Source organism: Neovison vison, chromosome 2, assembly GCF_020171115.1.
Source record: "Neovison vison isolate M4711 chromosome 2, ASM_NN_V1, whole genome shotgun sequence".
NCBI lineage: Eukaryota > Metazoa > Chordata > Mammalia > Carnivora > Mustelidae > Neogale > Neogale vison.
Genome location: NC_058092.1, coordinates 36,078,134 through 36,100,329, shown reverse-complemented (window position 1 = coordinate 36,100,329; position 22,196 = coordinate 36,078,134). Strand labels below are relative to the sequence as shown.

Sequence of the window (22,196 nt, the reverse complement as noted above, 5' to 3'; positions counted from 1 at the left end):
TCAGCGGGGAGCTTCTCTCTCCACCTCTGCCTGCTACTCTGCCTGCTTGTGTGCGTGTACTCTCTCTCTCTCTGATAAATAAGATTTTTTAAAATAAGAGAAGATAGAAATATCGAATCATGTTGTACACATGAAGCTAAAGTTACACGTCAAATAACATTTCAAGTTAAAAAAAATAAAATAAATAAATAAATAAATAAATATATATATGCGCAGCGCCAGGAATTCGTCTCTGTCTTTCCTCAACACTAAAGTTCGGGGCATCTGGGTGGCTCAATCGGTTAGGTCTCTGCCTTCCGTTTGGGTCGTGGTCTCCGGGTCCTGGAATCGAGCCCCCCGTGGCTGGGGTGGGGTGGGGTGTGTGTGTGTTTGTGTGTGTGTGTCTGCTCAGCAGGGAGCCTGTTTCCCTCTCTCTCTCTGCCTGCCTCTCTGCCTACTTGTGATCGCTCTGTGTCAAATAAATAAAATCTAAAACAAACAAACAAACAAACAAACACTAACGTTCGCTGGCTATCTGGGACGCCACAAGAATGGAGAGAACGTAGGTTGAGGGGAACGGTCGAGTAGGCCAGCCCCAAAAGGCAAGAGCTTGGACTCGTGGCTGTGCAGATCGCCTGCGGCGAATCCAACACCAGCCGCGGGTCACAGCCATCCCGCTCGGGGTGTCGCCTCTAGCCGCCAGCGGAATAAAACTGCGCACGCGCAATCCGACTAGGAATGGCGCCACGCTAGAGGCACTTGTCCACAGGCCCGGCCTCACCTCCAGCCCTCCGTGGGCCACAGTACCCAGTCTCCTCCGCCTCGTCCGCCCAACCGGGCTCCCCCCGCCCTCTCGGCGCCGGCGCTGGTATCAACTGCGCGCGCAGGGCTTTAGCGGGCGCCGGCGGGAAGGGGAAGCGGCGGGTAAGAAGGGCCTGCGTCCGGGTGTGACTGTGACGGGGTTGGGAATGACCTCTTCGCTCTTACGGCTCTTGGGACCCCTGAGGAGAGGAGCCTCTGGAACCGTTTGCTCTGGCCGCTCAGGCGTGCCTCTGTTAGTCAAGTGTTTTCGCCCTCAGCTTTCGCTTGGTCTGGTCTGGTCGGCTCCTGCCTCTCCTTCCCCCGCCCCCACCAGGGATTCCGAGGGCTGAGCCCCCAGCCTGTCAGCTATCCCCGGACCAGTGGGAGATGCCTTCTCCGCCATTTAGGTGGCGCCGAATGTTTATCGTCTTGTAGTGTCGTAGCAGCTTAGGGGTAACTCTCCAGGTCCCCGACTCAGGCACAAAGAACCTCCGTTTCTTGACGCTTGTTTTTTCTGCCACCCTTTGCTGAAACAGCTTCCCGATGCTCTGAAGAGTAAAGTCAAACATAGGTCCTCTTTAATTCTTCTGGGCATCTCCACCATTTCCTGATAATCTCTCCCTTTCAAGTTTGGGTCTCTTGAGGCACGTCCCTCACATCCATATGCAGTGTCCCGGAGTTATGCTCTTTCATTTTGGAAACACGGTCACACATGTGCCGCCTTTTGGAATGAAGTTTCTTCACTGGTAGTGGGATAGTGTCAGCAACTGCTAAGAAGCACGGGAACACGTTAGGATTTCTGCTGTCTGCTACCGGAGTGGATGGGTTTTGACTGAACTCAGCAGGAGGCAGCATTTTAGCTCAGTGGCTGTGCTTGATGCCTTGAAGCTGGGGGCAGAGGAGGTACCTTGTTATCAAGCCGCAGGGGTCCAAAATCTGCTGACGGGAAGAAATCTGAAACAAAAAAAGCCTAACAGCCATGTGATGTTTGATAATATTCTGCAGGTCAAATTTCAGTATAGAGATAAATGCCCTGTTTGCTTTTATATGCCAGTTAAATGTAGTATGTTGACATTATGTAAATGCTAATGTGAAGTTTTAGCAGCTGTCTTGGAACTTCTCAATCAAATTTCTCAATTCCTAGATAATCATGATGATTAGTTTTACTTTGATGAGTTTGATTGAATGCTATAAAATTAACCACTTTTTTCTAACATCAGCCCACACCCTTCTGTCAGTCTTACTACTAGTTCCCTTTGATGCCTGGGTTACAAAACCATAGTCATCTTGGATTTCCCTTGTGCTTCATCCCCAAATATATTACTGGATCTCATGATTTCTTTATTTAAAAAGTAAGTTGAATTCATTCGATCCATTTTCATTGTTGAGGCTGTATAAGGCTGTTTTCAAGGACTTTGCTACCTCTCAGTTCATTCCCTGGAAGGTTCATATAACAGTTCTGAAACATGACTGTTGTCTTGTTACTCTTGAGTCTATAATGGCTAAATTTCTGTCCTTGGGTTTCAAAGCCTTTTCTCTATAACCTGCCCTAATAATTCCTATGCATGTGATATGGTGGGAATAGCCCAAGATTTAGAGTAATTAGACTTGTATTCCAATACTGAGACTGTCATTATACTGACACCGTGTCTTTGGGAAACTTTGAGCTTCAGTTTCCTTCTCTCTCATTTCAAATAACAATATCTTTTCTTCCCACCTCTTAATTATTGTGAGGATTGCAATTGGCAGAATGTGTGGAAAAGCTATCATAGTTAGACAAAAACAACATAAGCTATTGTTATTTCTCATTGTACTCGTTCATTTCACAAATATTTGAAAAGTTAATATATGTGAGGTACCGGTGCTACTACTATGAAAGATAGTCCCTGCCCTTAAAAGACTCTCAGGAAGATTTCAGAGAATATATGTGTCTGTAGAAAATAGGTTTGGTAGTGTCTGACAAGGTATAGTGTGATGTAGCCAAAAAATATGTAAGTTTAAAAAAAAAATAGGTGAGTTTAGGATGGCCACCAAATCCAGGGAGAGAGGAACAGGGAAGGTTCTGCAGGAAATTATGTTTGAACAGAGTCTTGAATTATAACAAAGACCCAAAAGGAAAAGGTGGGGAAGGATGCCTTGAAAGAGACACTTTTAGAGAACTGCAAATTGTTAGGTTTTGTTGGAGTATTAAGTTCAAAGAGGAGTATGGGAGATAGGACTGGACAGGTAGACAGAGGTGAGATTTGAAGGACTTTGTGTACTAAGAGAAGTGTGCCAAGTGAAGGTTTGTAATAGACAGTTGGCCCAATCACAGTTGGTTTTTGAAAATTCATTTTGGTTAGAGTATGTGCTTTCTTAACTACAGTGTACAAAAACTTCTGCCTTTGTGCCTTTTTTTTTTTTTAAAGATTTTATTTATTTGATAGAGAGAGATCACAAGTAGATGGAGAGGCAGGCAGAGAGAGAGAGAGATGGAAGCAGGCTCCCTGCTGAGCAGAGAGCCCGATGTGGGACTCGATCCCAGGACCCTGAGATCATGACCTGAGCCGAAGGCAGCAGCTTAACTCACTGAGCCACCCAGGCGCCCCCCTTTGTGCCTTTTCTTAACCAACTGAGCCACCGAGGTGCCCCTGTGCCTTTTCTTTCTTTATTTCACCCAGAAGGGCTTATGCCCTCTCCTCATATGTTAATCTTTATCTTGCAACATCAAGTCAGGTCCCATTTCTACAGTGAATCATTCTCCATTTATTTTAGGCCCCATTGCTTATTCCCTTCCCTGAAACCCATATTTGTTTTGTGTGTATTTTATGTCCCTAAGTAGATTTTAAGCTAAAGGATAGGGAATGTGTGTCAATAGAAGACATGTTAAAGACAAAAATATGTTTTCTGGTCTCCTATTTTGTTTTTCAGGATAGGATCAGATTATGGGCAACAGTCCTTTTAATTAATCTGTCAACATGGCTAATGAGGACTGTCCCAAGGCTGGTAATAGTCCATTTTCATCTGATAAACATGCCCAACTCATCTTGGCCCAGATCAATAAAATGAGGAATGGAGAGCATTTCTGTGATGTGCAGCTGCAAGTTGGGAAGGAGACTTTTAAAGTTCATCGGCTGGTTTTGGCTGCCAGTAGTCCTTACTTTGCAGCTTTATTCACCGGAGGAATGAAAGAGTCCTCAAAAGATGTTGTACAGATTCTAGGAATTGAAGCTGGAATCTTTCAAATACTTCTAGATTTCATTTATACAGGTATGTTACATGAGCCTAAAGTTTTGAGTGAAGAATGATATAATCACTCATGCATTGCAATGGGAATATAAATTGATACAACTTCTATGGAAAGTAATTTGACAATATGTTATTATGAGTGTTTGAAAGTTTCATATCTTTTGACCCAGTATTCCTTTTCTAGGAAGGAATTATTCATAAGGAATTACTTAGTGATACAGACAAATATTTATATACCAGGATGTTTACTGTAACATTATTTATAACTACATAATTGAATAGAATCTAATTATCCCTCAGTAGATTATATAATTAAATAAATTATGGCATATGTATCATGGAATTTTTTTTAGATCTCTCAAATTATTTAAATATATACTATGGTAGAGTGTTTACAATATTTCAAATGAAAAAAATTGAATATAAGTACCGCTCTAATTTTTTTTTTTAAAAGATTTTATTTGTTTATTTGACAGACAGAGATCACAAATAGGCAGAGAAGCAGGCAGAGAGAGAGGAGGAAGCAGGCCTCCGGCTGAGCAGAGAGCCTAATTCGGGGCTCGATCCCAGGACCTGGGATCATGACCTGAGCCGAAGGCAGAGGCCCTAACCCACTGAGCCACTCAGGCGCCCCAGTACCGCTCTAATTTTGTAAAGAAAAAAAAGAATCATTTGTCTTGGTGCACAGGAAAAAGACCAGAATGTTGATAAGTGTCTATCTCTGGATGACAGAATATGGAAGATCTGTTTGTTTGTTTTTTTTTAAGATTTTATTTATTTATTTGACAGACAGACAGACAGCGAGAGAAGGAATATAAGTAGAGGGAGTGGGAGAGGGAGAGGCAGGCTTCCCACAGATCAGGGACCCCGATGAGGGCCTGGATCCCAGGACCCTGGGATCATGACCTGAGCCAAAGGCAGAGGCTTTAAACTACTGAGCCACTCAGGTGCCCCTATTTAAAACAAATTTTTGAGTACCTAGTGGGCAGTAGGCATTGAGAATATAAAAGGGAAAAGCCTTCCCCCAACAGACTTGATAAATCTTGTTGGAAATACAAACTTCAGCCAAATAATTTAGTGAGGTGAATATCCTAAAAGGGATTAAGGGAAATATAAGATTGAATGGAGAGTTTATCCTTATCAGGTAGGAGAATTACAGGGTTTTTCTTCCATTCTAAATATAATTAACTATTTAGTGTTCTCCCAAAGTCATATATGTTAATATAAAAGTAAAGACATCTAGAAAGAAAGTGGTGTACGTAGTTACTTAAATGTTAAATATTTAAGGAGCGCCTGGGTGACTCAGTCGGTTAAAGCCTCTGACTTCGGCTCCGGTCATGGTCCCAGGGTCCTGGGATCGAGCCCCATGTCGGGCTCTCTGCTCAGCAGGCAGGGAGCCTGCTTCCTTCCTCTCTCTCTCTCTGCCTGCCTCTCTGCCTACTTGTGATCTCTCTCTGTCAAACAAATAAAATCTTAAAAATAAAGTATTTAATAACGTCTCATATGTCATGGACTCTTGGTTATACCTAGCATTAAAGAATAATGTTTGTATGGCACTTTATCAAATTGAAGATGGGGACCCTGTCTTATTCACCCCAGTGCCTCAGTAAATGTTAGATGCATATAACCTTACGTTAAAAGCATGGACTTTGATGTCAGTCTCTACCCTCAATCACTTGACCATGTCACTTTGAGACAAATTATTTAAACTTTCTGATTCTTGAGGGCACCTGGGTGGCTCGGCTGGTTAAGCATCTGTCTCTTGATTTCAGCTTGGGTCTTGATCTCAGGGTCTTGAGTTCAAGACCCACATTGGGCTCCATGTTAGGTGTGGAGCCTACTTAAAAAACATTTTTTTAAAAGATTTTATTTATTTATTTGACAGAAATTACAAGTAGGCAGAGAGGCAGGCAGAGAGAGAGGAGGAAGCAGGCTCCCTGCTGAGCAGAGAGCCGGACACAGGGCTCGATGCCAGTACCCCAGGATTATGACCTGGGCAGAGGCTTTAACCCACTGAGCCACCCAGGTGCCCCTAAAAAACATTTTTTAAGTGTATAATAAAGTAAATAAACTTTCTATTTCTGTTTAATTGATAGAAAAAGGAAAAATAATAACTGATAGAAAAAGGAAAAATAATAACACATATTATATGGGTTGTAGTGACAGTTAAATGAATGTATGAAACAGTTAATGTTTCTGTCCATTGTAAGTGTTCCATAAATGTTAGGTATCATCATTTAAGTTTTGTGCTCTTTCTACAAATCCTTTGTTGCCTTTTTACTTAGGATCTATCTACTCACCAAACACTAAGCTTTAGCCGTGGAATTAAATATAACACTTTTTTAATATAAGTCAAATGTTTGTTTTTACTTTGTTGGTTATTTTGTCTCCCTACTTCCCTAGGTATAGTGAACATAGGTGTGAATAATGTCCAGGAGCTGATTGTAGCAGCAGACATGCTACAGTTGACTGAAGTTGTTAATCTGTGCTGTGAATTTCTAAAAGGACAAATTGATCCATTGAACTGCATTGGAATCTTTCAGTTCTCTGAGCAAATTGCATGCCATGATCTTTTGGAATTCACAGAAAACTACATTCATGTCCATTTCTTGGAGGTTCACAGTGGGGAGGAGTTCCTAGCGCTTACAAAAGATCAACTGATCAAAATTTTGCGAAGCGAAGAGCTCAGTATTGAGGATGAATACCAGGTCTTCTTAGCTGCTATGCAATGGATTCTGAAGGACCTGGGAAAAAGAAGAAAACATGTGGTGGAAGTGCTAGAACCAATTCGATTCCCTTTATTACCTCCTCAGAGGCTTTTAAAGTACATAGAAGGTAAATTTTTTTTGCGTATATCAAATGCTTGAATATCCAGTGGCTTTCTCTCTGTTTGAAATGTGATAATGTTTTCGTTTTTCAGTTCAATAATGGACATTTATTGAATTATTTCTATATGTAAGATACAACTTTTGTGTTTTGCAGATAGTAGTATTTCAGTATTTCTACCCATTATTTTAATCAAATTCTGACATACCTTTCTTTTTTTTTTTAAAGATTTTATTTTATTTATTTGTCATAGAGAGAGAAGTGAGAGCAAGCATAGGCAGACAGAGTGGCAGGCAGAGGCAGAGGGAGAAGCAGGCTCCCCGCCAAGCAAGGAGCCTGATGTGGGACTCGATCCCAGGACGCTGGGATCATGACCTGAGCTGAAGGCAGCTGCTTGACCAACTGAGCCACCCAGGCGTCCCCTGACATACCTTTCTTGAGTTTAAATACTAAGGGAGATTAGAATTATAGATAAAATTATTGACAGACCTACAATACCACTGCTGTTTTTGGTAGAACTGATTATTTCAGTGTAAGATTTTTTCTTATTCCTCTAAAAATTATAGCAAAACCTGACACGTGAGGAAAATTCATATGCTAAAAACAAAACCCAAACTCAATAAATTCAGTACATCTTCTCATTATAAACTTAATTTTATATTGATATAATATCATAACTTCTTTTTTCTTTTCCCAAAGATTTTATTTATTTATTTGACAGAGATTACAAGTAGGCAGAGAAGCAGGCAGAGAGAGAGGGGGAAGCAGGCTCCCCGCCAAGCAGAGAGCCTGATGTGGGGCTCTACCCCAGGACCCTGAGACCATGACCTGAGCCGAAGGCAGAGGCTTTAACCCACTGAGCCACCCAGGTGCTCCTTGTTTAAAACACCTTATTTAATATATATACTTAATATATATATACTTAATTTAATATATATACTCATAACATTGAACTCCTAGCCAATAGCACTATAACTCATGCCTTAATGAAACCTAATACATGCATTTACTCCATAAAGCACATCACAGGCTTCTTGCAATCGGGAACACTAGATAGTACTTACTTCAACAGTATGGGTGGGGTCATTTTCAAGAATATCACCAAGAAAAAGCCCAAAAATGTGAAAACCACAGCACTAAAGAGACTGTGAAAAGGACACTTATTTATAATATGAGCGTTGAAATATGAGACAAAGTGTCATCTTGTTCAGTTCCTAGCTAGAAACATGCATGTCAGGTGATTCAAATTTTTTTCTACTCTGTAGCATGTCTGTGAATGACTAGGAAAGCACCATGAGTGTTAATTTGGGTTACAAATGCATTTTAATGAGTAGATGTATTCATAAATAAGGAATCCACAAACAATGAAGACTGATTTTATTTATTTATTTATTTAGATTTAGATTTTTATTTATTTATTTGACAGACAGAGATCACAAGTAGGCAGAGAGGCAGAGGTGGAGGTGGGGGAAGCAGGCTCCCCATTGAACAGAGAGCCTGATGCGGGCTCAATCCCAGGAATCTGAACTCAGAACCAGACCCAAAAGCAGAGGCTTTTTTTTTTTTTTTTTAAAGATTTTATTTATTAATTTGACAGAGATCACAAGTAGGCAGAGAAAGAAGGGAAGCAGCCTCCCTGCTGAGCAGAAAGCCTGATGAAGGGCTCAATCCCAGGACCCTGAGATCATGACCTAAGCCAGAGGCAGAGGCTTAACCTACTGGGCCACACAGGTGCCCCAAGACTGACTATATTTAAATGCTAAAATAAGAAGAGAGAAATTATCCAAATACATTTTTGTTTGAATCATATGAGAATTTAGGAGTGGGACAAAAGCTTTCATGGTTGAGTTGTCTTTTCCCAAGTTCTGTAGATACAGTGTTATAGGAAAGTTCCTTTGCTAGGAGCAAGAGAAAGTTACCTAGAATTGGGGCTTCTTTTCCTATAGCTTTTTGTCTTATAATATTCAAATCTTGTACTGCTTTATTAAGCATGCCCAGTATTTCTTGGAGTAAAGCTGCAAAGAGTCAGAGAGATGGAAATGGAGGATTTTTTTTAAAGATTTTAAAATATTTCAACTTTGAAACTTTTTCTTTTTGATCATATTAGAGAAAAAGCTGGTGATTTATGTAGAAAAAGAATGAGACTCTACCACAAAATTCAGAGAGTAAAAGACTTAATAGAAATGGTTAAATTGGGGCTCCTGGGTGGCTCAGTTGTTAAGTTTCTGCCTTCGGCCCAGGTCATGGTCCCAGGATCCTGGGATCAAGCCCTGCATTGGGCTCCCTGCTTGGCGGGAAGCCTGCTTCTCCCTCTCCCTCTATCTGTGGCTCCCCCTACTTGTGCTTTCTCACTCTCTGTCAAATAAATTAAATCTTAAAAAAAAAAAAAAAAAAAAAAAAAAAAGAGGGCACCTGGGTGGCTCAGTTGGTTAAGCCTCTGCCTTCAGCTCAGGTCGTGGTCTCAGGGTCCTGGGATCAAGCCCCACATTGGGCTCTCTGCTCAGCGGGAAGCCTGCTTCCCCTTCTCTCTCTGCCTGCCTCTCTGCCTACTTGGGATCTCTCTCTCTATCAAATAAATAAATAAAATCTTAAAAAAAAAAAAAGAAAGAAATGGTTAAATTATGTTATGTGAAATAGGTAGATTTCCCCCCGGTGTATGTTTTTTGCATTTATCACTGGAATAATTGAGGCAATTCAGTAGTACTAACTATATGATAACATCTCTTTCTTGCCATTTTAGAGAATGACTACTTTCTAAAAATTGTATATCCTCTTATAAATGTTTAGGTAATAAAGTGTAATAAAACAACAAATTCCCCCAAAGTCCACTACCCAGAAATAACCAGTTATAATTAACATTATTAAACATCATTCTAGGTATCTATATAGGAGGATGGATGATGGGTGGATGTATGGTTGGATGGATAAACAGAAAAAAATGTAAGAATCAATACTATTTATAATACAAAAAGTGTGCTTAACTCTCATTAAAAATTAATGAAGAAACTGAAGTAGTAACTAATTCTGATGAATGTGTCTTTATCTCAAGAAACACTCATTTTAAAAAGTTCAGGACAGGGGCGCCTGGGTGGCTCAGTGGTTTAAAGCCTCTGCCTTCAGCTCAGGTCACGATCCCAGGATCCCAGGGTCCTGGGATCGAGCCCCACATCGGGTTCTCTGCTCGGCAGGGAGCCTGCTTCCTCCTCTCCCTCTGCCTGCTTCTCTGCCTTCTTGTGATCTCTGTCTGTCAAATAAATAAATAAAATCTTAAAAAAAAAAAAAGTTCAGGACAAAAGATGAAAATCATTAAAAGATAAAATAAAAGTTTCATTTGTGTTTCAGTTTTATTTTTATTTATTTATTATTTTAAATTTTAATTCCAGTATATTTAAACATATAGTGTTTTGTGTTTAAATTTTTAACAGTATAGGGGCGCCTGGGTGGCTCAGTCATCAAGCATCTGCCTTGGGCTCAGGTCATGATCCCAGGATCCTGGGATCAAGCCCCCCTTCAGGCTCTCTGCTCAGCAGGAAGCCTGCTTCTACCTCTCCCACTTCCCCTGCTTGTGTCTCTCTCCCTGTCAAATAAATAAATTTTTTAAAAAAATTAAATTTTAGGGCGCCTGGGTGGCTCAGTGGGTTAAGCTGCTGCCTTCGGCTCAGGTCATGATCCCAGGGTCCTGGGATCGAGCCCCACATCAGGCTCTCTGCTCAGCCGGGAGCCTGCTTCCTTCTCTCTCTCTCTGCCTGCCTCTCTGCCTGCTTGTGATCTCTCTCTGTCAAATAAATAAATAAAATCTTTTTTAAAAAAATTAAATTTTAAACAGTATAGGCTCATTAAGAAAAATAAGGTAATTAGCATTGTTATTTTTCTTCCTATGTCACCATTCAAGGTTTACACCTTTATTTATTTATTTATTTATTTATTTAAAGATTTTATTTATTTATTTGACAGAGAGAAATCACAAGTAGATGGAGAGGCAGGCAGAGAAAGAGAGAGGGAAGCAGGCTTCCTGCTAAGCAGAGAGCCCGATGCGGGACTCGATCCCAGGATCCTGAGATCATGACCTGAGCCGAAGGCAGCGGCTTAACCCACTGAGCCACCCAGGTGCCCCTATTTATTTATTTTTAAAGATTTTATTTATTTGACAGAGAAGAGACACAGCAAGAGAGGGAACACAGCAGGGGGGGATAGGAGAGGGAGAAGCAGGCTCCCCAGTGAGCAGGGAACCCAGTGCAGCGCTGGAGCCCAATGCAGGGCTCAATTCCAGGACCCCGGGATCATGACCTGAGCTGAAGGCAGATGCTTAACGACTGAGCTACCCAGGTGGTCCAAGGTTTATACCTTTATATAGATTTTTTTTTTTCAATCATGATTTCCCTAGCTCTGTGCTTTTGTTCTATATTTAAATGAATTTGATGCTGTCTACCAGTTTTTCAGTCTTTTTATTCCCAAATTTTCTTTTTCGACTTGTGTTTCGGTTGGCTGGATTTCATCATCAAGTACTTTTTTATTTTATTTATTTTATTATTATTTTTAAAGATTTTATTTATTTATTTGACAGAGAGAGATCACAATTAGGCAGAGAGGCAGGCAGAGAGGCGGGGGGGAAGCAGGCTCCCCGCTGAGCAGAGAGCCCGATGTGGGGCTTGATGCCAGGACCCTGGGATCATGACCTGAGCTGAAGGCAGAGGCTTTAACCCACTGAGCCACCCAGGCGCCCCTCAAGTACTTTTTTAAAGAAAAGTTCATGATTACTGTATTTCCTGAATTTTTTTATATTGAGAATTTCTGCCTGTTGCTTTTTTAAGTTAACAGCAATTTAGATGGGCATATATATATTTTTTAAGATTTTAAAAATTTTGGTGGCTCTGTCAGGTAAGCACCTACCTTTAGCTCAGGTCATGATCCCAGGGTCCTGGAATTGAGCCCTGCATTGGGTTCCCTGCTCACTGGGGAGCCTGCTTCTCCCTCTACCTCTGACAGTCACCCTGCTTGTGCTCTCTCTATCAAATAAAAAACAGTAAAATCTTGGGGGGAAAAAAAGTAATCTCTACACCCAACATGAGTCTCAAACTTAACCAACCTGAGATCAAGAGTTGTATGCTCTATCAAATGAGCCAGCCAGATACCCCATAGATGGGCATAATATTTTTTTAAGTTTATTTATTTGACAGAGAGAGAGACAGAACAAGAGAGGGAACACAAGCAGGGGGAGAGGGAGAGGGAGAAGGAGAAGCAGGCTTACTGCTGAGCAGGGAGCCTGATGTGGGGCTCCATCCCAGGACCCTGGAATCATGACCTGAGCTGAAGGCAGATGCTTAACAACTGAGCCACCCAGGCAACCCATCTTTTTTTTTTTTCCTTAAGATTTTTATTTATTTATTTGAGAGAGAGAAAAAAAATAAGCATGTGCATGTGCCTACTAGCAGGGGGTGGAGCAGAGGGAGAGAGGATCACAAACAGAATCCTCGCTGGGCGAGGAGCCCAACACAATGCTCAGTCTCACAACCCACGGAATCATGACCTGAGCTGAAATCAGGAGTGCAAGGCTTAAATGACTGAGCCACCCACTTACCACCATTTCTCACAGTATAGAAAGTAGGTTTCACTATTCGTCATTTCCATTTTACAGATAAAGAAACTGAAGTCCGAGAGATTATGTAGTTTGACCCTATCACATATTTAGTAAATGGTAAGGCCTGAACTTGAACCCAGATTTCTCTCATTCTGCAGCTTAACCTGATACTCCTTAACCCTCCACCTCCAGCCCTCCCACCTCCACCCTTCCATTGGCATTAAGAAACACGAATGTGGGCATTACCTATAGGTGCTATTTCAGCAGAAGTGTCATAGTTTCAGCTTTAAATCATAACAATTGGAATCTCTCTGACTCTTCTACCAGAGAGATACAGCAGTTTGGTGAAACCATCAACCCTCAGTTTGGCCATCTAGGTGCTGGACACCTGTGCATATGAAGAGAAGACCCAAGAAAGAAGAGTGAATCTCATACCCCTGATGGAGGGCTGGATTTCATGAGCCTGAGATCATGACCTAAGCTGAAATCCAGAGTCAATTGCTTAATTGACTGAGCCACCTAGGTGCCCTGGGCATAATATTCTTTTTTTTCTTAAGATATATTTATTTAGGGATGCCTGGGTGGTTCAGTTGGTTAAATGTCTGCCTTCGTCTCAGGTCATGATCCCAGGGTCCTGGGATTGAGTCCCTCGTCTGGCTCCCTGCTCAGCAGGGAACCTGCTTCTCCCTCCCCCTGCTGTTGTGCTCTCATTTGCGTTCTATTTGTCTCCCTCTCAAATAAATAAGATCTAATATATATATATATATATATATATATATATATGTATACATTTATTTATTTACTGAGAGAGAGTGCACACACATGTATGCACTCAAGTAGCAGGTCGGTGGGAGGGGCCCAGGGAGAGGAAGAGGAGAGAGGATCTCAAGCAGACTCCCTGCTGAGCTTGGAGCCCAACACAGGACTTGATCCCAAGACCCTGATATCACGACCTGAACTGAAACTCTGAAGAGTTTGAACTCTGAACTGATCTGAACTCTGAAGAGTCAGATGCTTTACTGACTAAGCCACCCAGGAGCTCCGGTCTTCATAATTTTTTTTTTTTTTAAAGATTTTATTTATTTATGTGACAGACAGAGATTACAAGCAGGCAGAGAAACAGGCAGAGAGATGGGAGGAAGCAGGCTCCCCGCTGAGCAGAGAGCCCGATGCGGGGCTCGATCCCAGGACTCTGAGATCATGACCTGAGCTGAAGGCAGCGGCTTAACCCACTGAGCCACCCAGGCGCCCCCGGTCTTCATCATTTTATTGGAACTTCTTTGTCTCTTATATTTATCATCCTCTAATGTTAAAATACTTTCCTTTGCTCTGTATTCACAGCTGTTTTCTCAAGTCTTTAAATTGATGGTTTGATTTTTTATCATGTCTATTGTGTTTCTTGTTTCTAATTTATTAAGTCTGTAATACTATCATTTCAAGTTCTCACTTTGTTTCTTTAGCAAAGCATCTAATTCTGCCTTTGAGTTTTTTTGGTTTTTGGGTTTCTTTTTTTAGATTTTATTTATTTGACAGACAGAGATCACAAGTAGGCAGAGAGGCAGGCAGAGAGAGAGAGAGAGGAGGAAGTAGGCTCCCCACTGAGCAGAGAGCCCGGTGCGGGACTCAATCCCAGGACCCGGGATCATGACCTGAGCTGAAGGCAGAGGCCTCAAGCCACTGAACCACCCAGGAACCCCCCTTTGAGTTTTTTTTTTTAATAGGATCTCTATTTTTTTTTCAATTTTTATTTTAAATAGGCTCAACGTCCAGTGTGAGGCTTAAACTCATAACCCTGAGGTTGAGAGTCACATGCTCTACCACCTGAGCCAGCCAGGCACCCCAGATCTGTATTTTTAAGTAATTCTAAATAATTAATTAATTCTAAATAATTGATTAAGTAATTCTAAAATTTTAAGTAATTCTTCACATGCTGTGAAGCATGTGTGGGAAGTCTGTTTGTGTTTGTAGCTAATGTTTTATTCCAGAATGAGTTATTTCTTCTCTTTTTCCTGGGGTATATTTTAATAGTGCTATTGTTACTTATTGGTATATTGCTCATGTATAACATGGGTGACTCTCTTCAAACCAGTTTACTCTGATAATGGAAGAGCTAATTCTCCTTGACACCCTTTTTACTTTAGTGTAACTTCCAGCTAGAATTTGAGGACTGTGTTGTGTTCTTGCCACTTCTTTCTAGACTGAGGTATGAAGGTGGTGGCAGAACAGAGATCTGCTAAGGCTTAGATATTTGCTTAGTGACCTGGACTCTGAGCGCTCCCTAAGATCCTATTATTGATTTTGTGTCAGGGCTTACTTAACCCAGCTAAGGATATGTCTCATTAGTGTGGACATCTAACTGTACCCTGTTATATGGCAAGGCATGGTGATTCTGTCTTTACCTCGATGGTCCTGTAAAGGATTTCCTGTAATGGTTTTTCCTTTGACTTCTCAGTTCTGCTTCTTATCTGCTCCTTCTACCTTTCCAAATTCTTAGTCATTAGTGAGAATTCTCAAGATTTGGTTAATTGACCTTTTTTCCTCAATATTGCTTCTGGGATATAGGAAGAAAGCTTGGAGACAGTCCCTTGCCAGCATGTATGGTGCCTTTGTGTCAATTAGAAAATAGTCCCTCTCAAGGGGCCAGGTCTTATGGATTGGCAAGTGGGACGTAGATTGGCTTTCATCCCCACTTCACATCAGCTAATCATCCTTGAGCAGGAAGAGTCTACCCAATCATGCTCAAAGTCTTTTCGGGAGATGGACCTCATCCCACTGGAATCTTTTGTTTCTTGATTTGACTATCATTTTTAAAATTTTGTGACATAATTTTATATCTTTCTGTTGTTAAGCCATAAGTATAGAATATGGGGCTATTTTATTTTTCTGTTTTGTTGGATAATCATGATCCTGTTTTACCTTGCCATCTTTGTTTAGAAATCCTCACACATGTGTTTTTAAATTAGGTATTATGAAGCATATTGTTAAAAACAATCTGATTTAAGGAAAGTTTATTCTTTAGTAACAATGAGAAAAATAATATTTGGTATTGTGGGAAACAATCACCATTGCTTGATGATGAGTTTTTATATTTTTTGATAAATATGTTCTATCTTTATGGGAACATGTCTTTTCAATATTTATTTAAAAGTTGATTAAAACAGTATCTTGTCAAACTTGCTTTAGGAGTATCTGATTTTAATCTTCGCATTGCATTGCAAACACTTTTGAAAGAGTACTGTGAGGTGTGCAAATCTCCCAAAGAAAACAAGTTTTGTAGTTTTCTGCAGACATCCAAGGTTCGGCCTCGGAAGAAAGCAAGAAAGTACCTGTATGCAGTAGGTGAGAATCTTTTAAAAGGTGATGCAAATAATCTTTTTTTTAGGATTAAAACCTTTAATATTTTGTTATTATTTTACACATCAGAATATGCAAGTGTGTCAAATAGGCATATTTAATTTCACATATAAGCTACAAATTAATTATGTTTTATACAGTGGATACATTTAAGAATAAATAGCTATTTATTTGACATCTATTATTCTGTGATCCAAATTGTTGGGTTCTTAGATTGTCCAATTATTGCCAAATAACTGACTTACGAAATACTGCTTTAAAAGTTAAAAATGTGAATTATAGTGAAAAATAGGGAAAGTCTCAACATTTTTAACTATTCATGGCATCTTAGATGATTAGGGGTAATAGGAACCAGTGGTCACTAAAGTGTAGGTGGATAGGATAATCCACAGAAGTATCAGGTGAACATATTAAAACATCTTTTTTATTTTAAAAAGCATTAAGTCTTATTAACATGTGAAGTATATATAGACAGATTATCCAAATTTATATGCATACATTCATATATTCATAACATAATTTATCATCTGTATATAATTATATGTATAAGTTTATGTATATAAAATATGTAATTTTATTTTTTATATTTTATATTTTTATAATTTTATATTTTACATATATATAAATATGTGATTTTTTAGTGCATGCTGCGGTTTTTTTACTGATGGTATGTGCTGTTCAACTCACTATTTTTAATCGAAAAATGTACTAATAGAAGTCATAATGAGACTTCCAAACTAGACAGATAACCAGCTCCTTTTATGTTTTATCTAACATTTTATGACCAAAACCAGGTGGTAGAATGCTGGTTGACTTCATTGCATTTAAGCCATCATCTTTCAGGACTTGGAGCATATAAGAATATTTGTATACATGGCAGGCTCTAAAGTACTTTTTCTTTGCTATGAAATAATTATGGATTAAATGTCTAGATGTAGACGGTTAGATTTTTCTCATTACTTTCATTTACATATTTAGCAGTAAGTGATTCGCTATGTATCTCCTTTCCTTCATTCAGGCGGATATACTCGGTTGCAGGGGGGTCGTTGGAGTGATAGCAGAGCCCTCAGCTGTGTAGAGCGTTTTGACACCTTTAGCCAGTACTGGACCACTGTGTCTTCACTTCATCAGGCTCGATGTGGGCTAGGAGTAGCAGTTCTGGGAGGGATGGTTTACGCTATTGGAGGTAATAATGAAATGTCTTTTTTCTCTCATTAGTTGCTCGCTGTAAATTGGCTGCATTCTTATATGACATATATATTTCTAGGTACTATGGGGTATGCATATATATGGTTGTCCTCAATAAATATTTAATGAATGAATTAATGAAAAGAAGAAAAAGGAAACAGAAGATCTTGAATGTTTCAGACCAGGGGGATACTATGATTTATCCCAAGGCAGAATATTTACATTTGGTTTTGTTGAAAAGTTGTTTATAAAATGTGGAACCAAAATTTAGGTCAATGTTTGTGATAAAAATTATTTTAATTTTGAAATTTAATTTCACATACTAGAAGTTGTATTACAAATAATTTTTAATTAACATAGTTACTTGGACAGTGAGATCTATAAAAACTAAGTCAGCTAGACTTTGGGACATATTTCTTAATTGAAATCACTATGTTTTCTGAAACTATTATTATGAATTATAAAATGATTAATAAAATTAAATAAAAGGAGTTTTGGATGTTGGAGGGAACTAAATATCAGAGGAGGATCTAAAGAGAAATAAATGCTAACACTTTTTTTTTTAAGATTTTATTTATTTACCTGACACACAAGTAGGCAGAGAGGCAGGCAGAGAGAAAGAGGAGGAAGCAGGCTCCCTGCAGAGCAGAGAGCCTGATGTGGGTTTCGATGTGGGGCTCCATCTCAGGACCCTGGGATCATGACCTGAGCCAAAGGCGGAGGCTTTAACCCACTGAGCCACCCAGGCGCCCCCACTTTTTTTTTTTTTAAGATTTTATTTATTTATTTGACAGAGAGAGAGAGAGATCACAAGTAGGCAGAGAGGCAGGCAGAGAGAGAGAGGGGGAAGAAGGCTCCTTGCTGAGCACAGAGCCTGATGTGGGGCTCAATCCCAGGACCCTGAGACCATGACCTGGGCCAAAGGCAGAGGCTTAACCCACTGAGCCACCTAGGCGCCCCAGTGGTTAACACTTTTATATCAATATTTACTTCTCGAGATTTATTTATTTATTTATTTGACAGCGAGAGGGAGAGAGAGAGAGATCACAAGTAGGCAGAGAGGCACGCAGAGAGAGAGGAAGGGAAGCAGGCTCCCCGCTGAACAGAGAGTCCGTTGTGGGACTCGATCCCAGGACCCTGAGATCATGACCCGAGCCGAAGGCAGCGGCTCAACCCACTGCCTCCACCCGCTGCCTTCGGCTCGGGTCATGATCTCAGGGTCCTGGGATCGAGCCCCGAATCGGGCTCTCTGCTTGGCGGGGAGCCTGCTTCCTCCTCTCTCTCTGCCTGCCTCTGCCTACTTGTGATTTCTGTCTGTCAAACAAATAAATAAAATCTTTAAAAAATATATATATATATATATTTAAAAATATTTATTTATTATTTGAGAGAGAGAGCACTAGCAGGTGGGGTGGGGGGAGCAGAAGGATAGGGAGAATCTTAGGTAGACTCAGTGCTGAGCCCAGGGTAGGGCATGATCTCACTACCCTGAGATCACCAACCTGAGCCGAAACCAAATTTGGTCCCTTAACCGGCTGAGCTACCCAGATACCTCTTGAAAATGTTATTATTATTTTTCGACTATGATATTATCAGTTTAAAATGAGAGAGAGAGATGGAGAATATTTGGTTTTTATTTCTCTTTTGGAGAGAACATAATTGTTGCTAAAAACAGTTCATTAAGAGGCAGCTGAGTGGCTCAGATGGTTAAGCAGCCAACTCTTGATTTTGGCTTAGGTCATGATCTCAGGGTCGTGAGGTTGAGTCCCACATTGGTCTCTGCTCAGTGCAGAGTCTACCCGTCCCTCTCCCTCTCCCTCTTTATTAAATCAATAAATGCCCTGTTGAATCTAAAAGTCCCAACAAAGAAATGAGAGTTTAAGAAAAATTTCCTGTCAGCATAAAGACCATAATTCTATATAATCTTTGACTAGAACACTAATAGCTCTTTTTATATACATTTTGGCAGTTATGGATAGTTTCAGTGCATGAACGCTCCTGTTTAATATAGGGTCACAGTGTCCTGTGTGACATTTTCATATATATGTGTCTCCTTTCCTGATGCCACAGAAATACTTAGGAGCACCCTTCAAAAATGCTATGACTTTACTAACTTTTATTTATTTATTTATTTATTTATTTATTATTCTAAGTAGGCTCCACATTCAGTGTATGGCTTAAATTCATGACTGAGATGCAGGGCCACATGATCTATCAACTGAGTCAGCTAGGTGCCCCAACTCGGCCTACTATTATTAATACTATCAACATTGCTATCCTAAGATATTTTATAATGTATAATGTTAAGATGATTTTTATTATCAAAGTAATTCAGGTTTGTGGTAGAAAATTTTGCTGAAATTGAAGCATATAAAGAAGTAATAATCACCCATACTCCGATCATATCGCCCAGAGATAATCACAATACTTGGTTTATTTCCTTCTACACACATACATATCTGGGTTAATATTCTAATTACTATTTTTAAAAATTAAGATATAATTCACATACCATAAAATTCACCATTTGAAGTATATGGTTCAGTGATTTTTAGCATATTTACAAAATTGTACAACTATTACCACTGTTTAATTCCAGAACATTTTTATCACTGCCAAAAGCCACTCTTATTATTTAGAGAAATTTTTATATCAGTATAGGGAATTGTTAACGAGGTCTGTTTCCAGACTCCAGCCAAGGGTCAATTTTGCAAGCAGGCCTTTCTAAGGTTAGGAATTCTCAGGCCTGCTGTGCTGATTCTTTTTTTTTTTTTTTAAGATTTTATTTATTTATTTGACAGAGAGATCACAAGCAGATGGAGAGGCAGGCAGAGAGGGAGATAGAGGGAAGCAGGCTCCCTGCTGAGTAGAGAGCCTGATGTGGGACTCGATCCCAGGATCCCGAGATCATGACCTGAGCTGAAGGCAGCGGCTTAACCCACTGAGCCACCCAGGCGCCCAGCTGTGCTGATTCTTTTCTGTACCGTAGTTTTATATGTTCAGGATTCTAGGCCCTCATAAAATTATATATGTTGCAAATACTTTTTGCAACTCTGCTGCTTCATCTTTCACTCTCTTTATGGTATTTTTTTTTAAGATTTTATTTACTTATTTGATGGAGAGAGAGACAGTGAGAGACGGAACTCAAGCAGGGGGAGTGGGAGAGGGAGAAGCAGGCTCCCTTCCGCTGAGCAGGGAGCCTAATATGGGGCTTGATCCCAGGACCCTGGGATCATGACCTGAGCTGAAGGCAGAGGCTTAAGGACTTTACTTTTCTTTTCTTTTTTTTTTTTTTAAGAAGTATCTTTTTTTCCTTTATTATATCTTTTGATAAACATATTTTTCATGTTAATGGGGCTAACTCTGCTATTTATTTTCCCTTTATGGTTAGTGTTTCTTGTATCCTTTTAAAGAAATCTATCCCTGGGGCGCCTGGGTGGCTCAGTGGGTTAAAGCCTCTGCCTTCAGCTCGGGTCATGATCCCAGGGTCCTGGGATCGAGCCCCGCATCGGGCTCTCTGCTCAGCGGGGAGCCTGCTTCCTCCTCTCCCTCTGCCTGCTTCTCTGCCTGCTTGTGATCTCTGTCTGTCAAATAAATAAATAAAATCTTTTAAAAAAAAATAAAGAAAGAAAGACTACAAAGTCATGATGGTATATACCTTTATTGTTCTCTAAAATTTTAGTTTTAGAACTAAATGTATGTCTATAATCTGCCTGGAATTGAGATAATAGGAGTAGGGAACAGTTTCATCTTTTCCTTGTATATGTAACCAATTATCTCAGCATAAAAAGCTTTTATTTGCCTATTGCTGTGCAGAGCAAACTTCGTCATATATCAGGTAATCATATATGTGGGTATCTGCTTCTAGAATTTCTTTTCTGTTTTGGTCTCTCTGTGTATTGCTATCTCAATTACTATAGCTCTGTTTTGTTTGTTTTTTATTCATTTGAGAGAGAGACAGAGACAGAAAGAAGGAGAGGCAAAGGGAGAGGGAGAAACAGACTCCCTGCTGAGCTGGGAGCCCGACGTAAGTCTCCATCCCAGGACCTGGAGATCATGACCTGATCTGAAGGAGACTCTAAACCATCTGAGCCATCCAGGGACCCCACTATAGCTCTGTTTTAATTCTGATAAGCTTATCTGATAGGACAGTTTCTTCCCTTACTATTACTATTGTGTGAGAGTGCATGGCTATTCTGGGCCCTATGTACTTCCATGTAAATTTTAGAGCTAGTTCATCAAATCTGTTTTCTTCTGTCAAATCTGTTGTTAAAAATAATGTGTGACGATGGACTACTACTCAGCCATAAAAAAATCTTGCTGTTCGCAATGATGTGGATGGAACCCAGAGAGTATTATGCTAAGTGAAATCAGTCAATCAGAGAAAGACAATTATCATATGATCTCATTCATATGTGGAATTTGGGAAACAAAACAGAGGGTCATAGGGGAAGAGAGGAAAAAATAAAACAAGATGAAATCAGAGAGGGAGACAAACCATAAGAGACTCTGAAGCATAGGAAACAAACTGAGGGTTGCTGGAAGGGAGAGGGGTGAGGTGTTAGGGTAACTGGGTGATGGACATTAAGGGGGGCACGTGATGTAATGAGCACTGGGTATTATATAAGACTGACAAATCACTGACCTCTACCTCTGAAACCAATAACATATGTTAATTAATTGAATTTAAATTAAAAAATGTTAGTTGGAAAAAATAAATAACAATAAAGTATGATTTCACTTATATGAGGTACGTTAGTCAAAATCATAAAAGACAGAAAGTATAGTGGTGGCTGTCTGGGGCTGGGGAGGGGAGAATAGGGACTTATCGTTTGAATCAGGATAGTATTGCAGTTTTATAAGATGTAGAGAATTTGGGGAGTGGATAGTGGCATGGCTACACAAAAATATGAATGTGTTTAACATCACTGAACTCTACACTTAAAAATGGTTAAGATGGTAAATCTTATGTTACTTGTATTTTAACACAATAAAAAGAAGTGTGTTTCAAATTGTGATTATGTTAAATCTATAAATCAGATTGGGGATAACCATCTATACATTCACTCTTCTAATTCATGAACATGATATAGCTCTCCATTTATTTAGCTTTTCCTTAATTTAAAATTTTACCTAAATGAAGTTTATAAATTCTATATGCCAGAGGTTTTGTACAGTCTTTGATTAGACTAACTTCTAGGTATAGTCTATTTTAAAATTCTATTTTAAGTGGTACCTTTTT

The 22,196-nt window shown here is 39.8% G+C and overlaps 1 protein-coding gene across 2 annotated transcripts in view; it reads left to right on the top strand.

Moving 5' to 3' along the window:
• The first annotated feature begins 727 nt into the window (after window positions 1-727).
• Window positions 728-22,196, top strand: part of LOC122899912 (intracisternal A particle-promoted polypeptide) — a 43,111-nt gene continuing 21,642 nt past the window's right edge. The window contains exons 1-5 of one of the 2 annotated variants that reach the window (XM_044238125.1): window positions 728-903; window positions 3,691-4,029; window positions 6,412-6,843; window positions 15,596-15,751; window positions 16,785-16,952. In XM_044238125.1, the coding sequence (XP_044094060.1) occupies window positions 3,738-4,029; window positions 6,412-6,843; window positions 15,596-15,751; window positions 16,785-16,952 (1,048 nt within the window). In that variant the 5' untranslated portion in view covers window positions 728-903; window positions 3,691-3,737. Of the gene's footprint in view, window positions 904-3,690; window positions 4,030-6,411; window positions 6,844-15,595; window positions 15,770-16,784; window positions 16,953-22,196 lie in introns of both variants that reach the window. The other variant, XM_044238124.1, reaches the window with a different exon arrangement.